Source organism: Austrofundulus limnaeus, unplaced genomic scaffold, assembly GCF_001266775.1.
Source record: "Austrofundulus limnaeus strain Quisiro unplaced genomic scaffold, Austrofundulus_limnaeus-1.0 Scaffold315, whole genome shotgun sequence".
NCBI classification, from domain to species: domain Eukaryota; kingdom Metazoa; phylum Chordata; class Actinopteri; order Cyprinodontiformes; family Rivulidae; genus Austrofundulus; species Austrofundulus limnaeus.
Window position 1 is genome coordinate 85,073 of NW_013952717.1, and position 1,678 is coordinate 86,750.

Here is a 1,678-nt window from a genome sequence, read left to right on the forward strand (position 1 = left end):
CGGGGACAAAGTCTCTCTGAGCTCCAGATTCAGCTCCTATTTATAAATCCGGCCTGCCTGCCTCTCTGACGAGCTGCTGCAGGTGATGTGGAGCGGTGGGCGAGTTTTTGTGTTAGCAGGTGCGTGTGTGTGTGTGTGTGTGTGTGTGTGTGTGCCTTATTGAGCCACTCAACTCTCTCCACATCTGGATAATGGACCTGAAACCACAGACAAAAACTGAAGTTAGGGTCATGATTTAAAATAAAACAAACATTTCAAAAGTGTTGTTGTTTTATTATATTTATTTTATATATTATTATTATTATATTATTGAGTACAATATCCATCATCTTTCAGCTGATTAAATAACTCTCAACTCTAACATTTTGTTGTTAATCACCTTATTTGAGCTAAAATGTCATTTTCTTTTAGTCAAACTGTATTATCAGTGGAATATTTATTTTTAACTAAATGAATTGGAAGAAACTATACATACTGCCAAAAAATATTATTAGAGAAGCCAAAAGTTTTGAAACAAGTTCTAAGCTTGCAAATCTTTCAAGCATGTTAAAAAATCCTACAACATTGGAGTGAAGGATTGTGACTAACGGCAGGGCTTTGAGAACCCTCAGGAATGTTTCCACACATTTTGGAAACTTTCTCACAAACCATGTTTGATGCAGCTCAGTTACATCCTAGAGTTGATTCAGAAGTCAGAGTTAAGTGACTTTTCAAACAAACAAACAAATACTTGTTTATAAATGACCCAATTCTGGACTGAAAGCTCCTATAACCTTAAGAATTATTCCTTAAGATCACTTCAAGGTTAGAAGAAAATCTGCCCTGATGTTAGGAGAATATAAAGAAATAAAGAATGATTCTGCATTTTTACAGATTACTTAATACTCGCTTCTAAACATGTCGCTCAGGGAGACACGCGAGACAGGAAACATTCAGTGTGACCCACGTGAATGAAGTCATGCATCCTCTACTTAAACAACCTCTGACTGATGACATCACCGTCACATGATGGGTTTTCTAATGGCTGTAATRTTTACTGGTTTATTTATGAATGTCTCCATCATCCCCCAGATTATTGGATTACTTAACCTATTAAACAGAAAAAATATAATCCTTGGAAATAAGATTAGATTTTCAAAATAAAACAAATCTGTTTGGTTTTACAACAAATAAAAACCTACTGAATAAATGTAAAAGAGTGCAGCAGCATTTTCATCTGTAGAAAATATTGTCTTGATTATAATGCATGCATACTGTGGCTGCTCTTTTGGTTACAACACTGAAGTCGGTTTATCTAATGATTCGGATTCAGGAAGTCAAATTCCAATAAATCCCCTGTAATAAGAAACATTTGCTTCCTTTTTGCACTTTGGAACGATGCCAGACAGACCTGAACAAAAGCAAAAGAACAGAAACAGGTTTGACTGAATCCTAAAGGATCGACATAAGAAAAACGCAGAAATAATTCAAATAAAAAGAGAAAAATGCAAGAGAAAATGATGTTGAAGCATTATATTTCTGATTAAAGGTGATGTTCTGTTTGTATTTTTGAGTTCAGGGGGTTCTTTTTTTCTGTATGCTGACAGTGGACTTGTTTGGGATTTATTTTATTTTTAGTGAATGGAGCAGATATACACTCACCGGCCACTTTATTAGGTACACCACGCTAGTAACGGGT

General features: G+C 35.2%; 1 protein-coding gene across 4 annotated transcripts in view; it reads right to left on the reverse strand.

The window, feature by feature from the left end:
- The window catches only part of esyt2a (extended synaptotagmin-like protein 2a), a 45,441-nt gene that overhangs the window by 31,043 nt on the left and 12,720 nt on the right, over positions 1–1,678 (reverse strand). For all 4 annotated transcript variants that reach the window (XM_014022036.1, XM_014022039.1, XM_014022038.1 and 1 more), the window contains exon 3: positions 156–197. In XM_014022036.1, the coding sequence (XP_013877490.1) occupies positions 156–197 (42 nt within the window). The remainder of the gene's footprint in view (positions 1–155; positions 198–1,678) is intronic.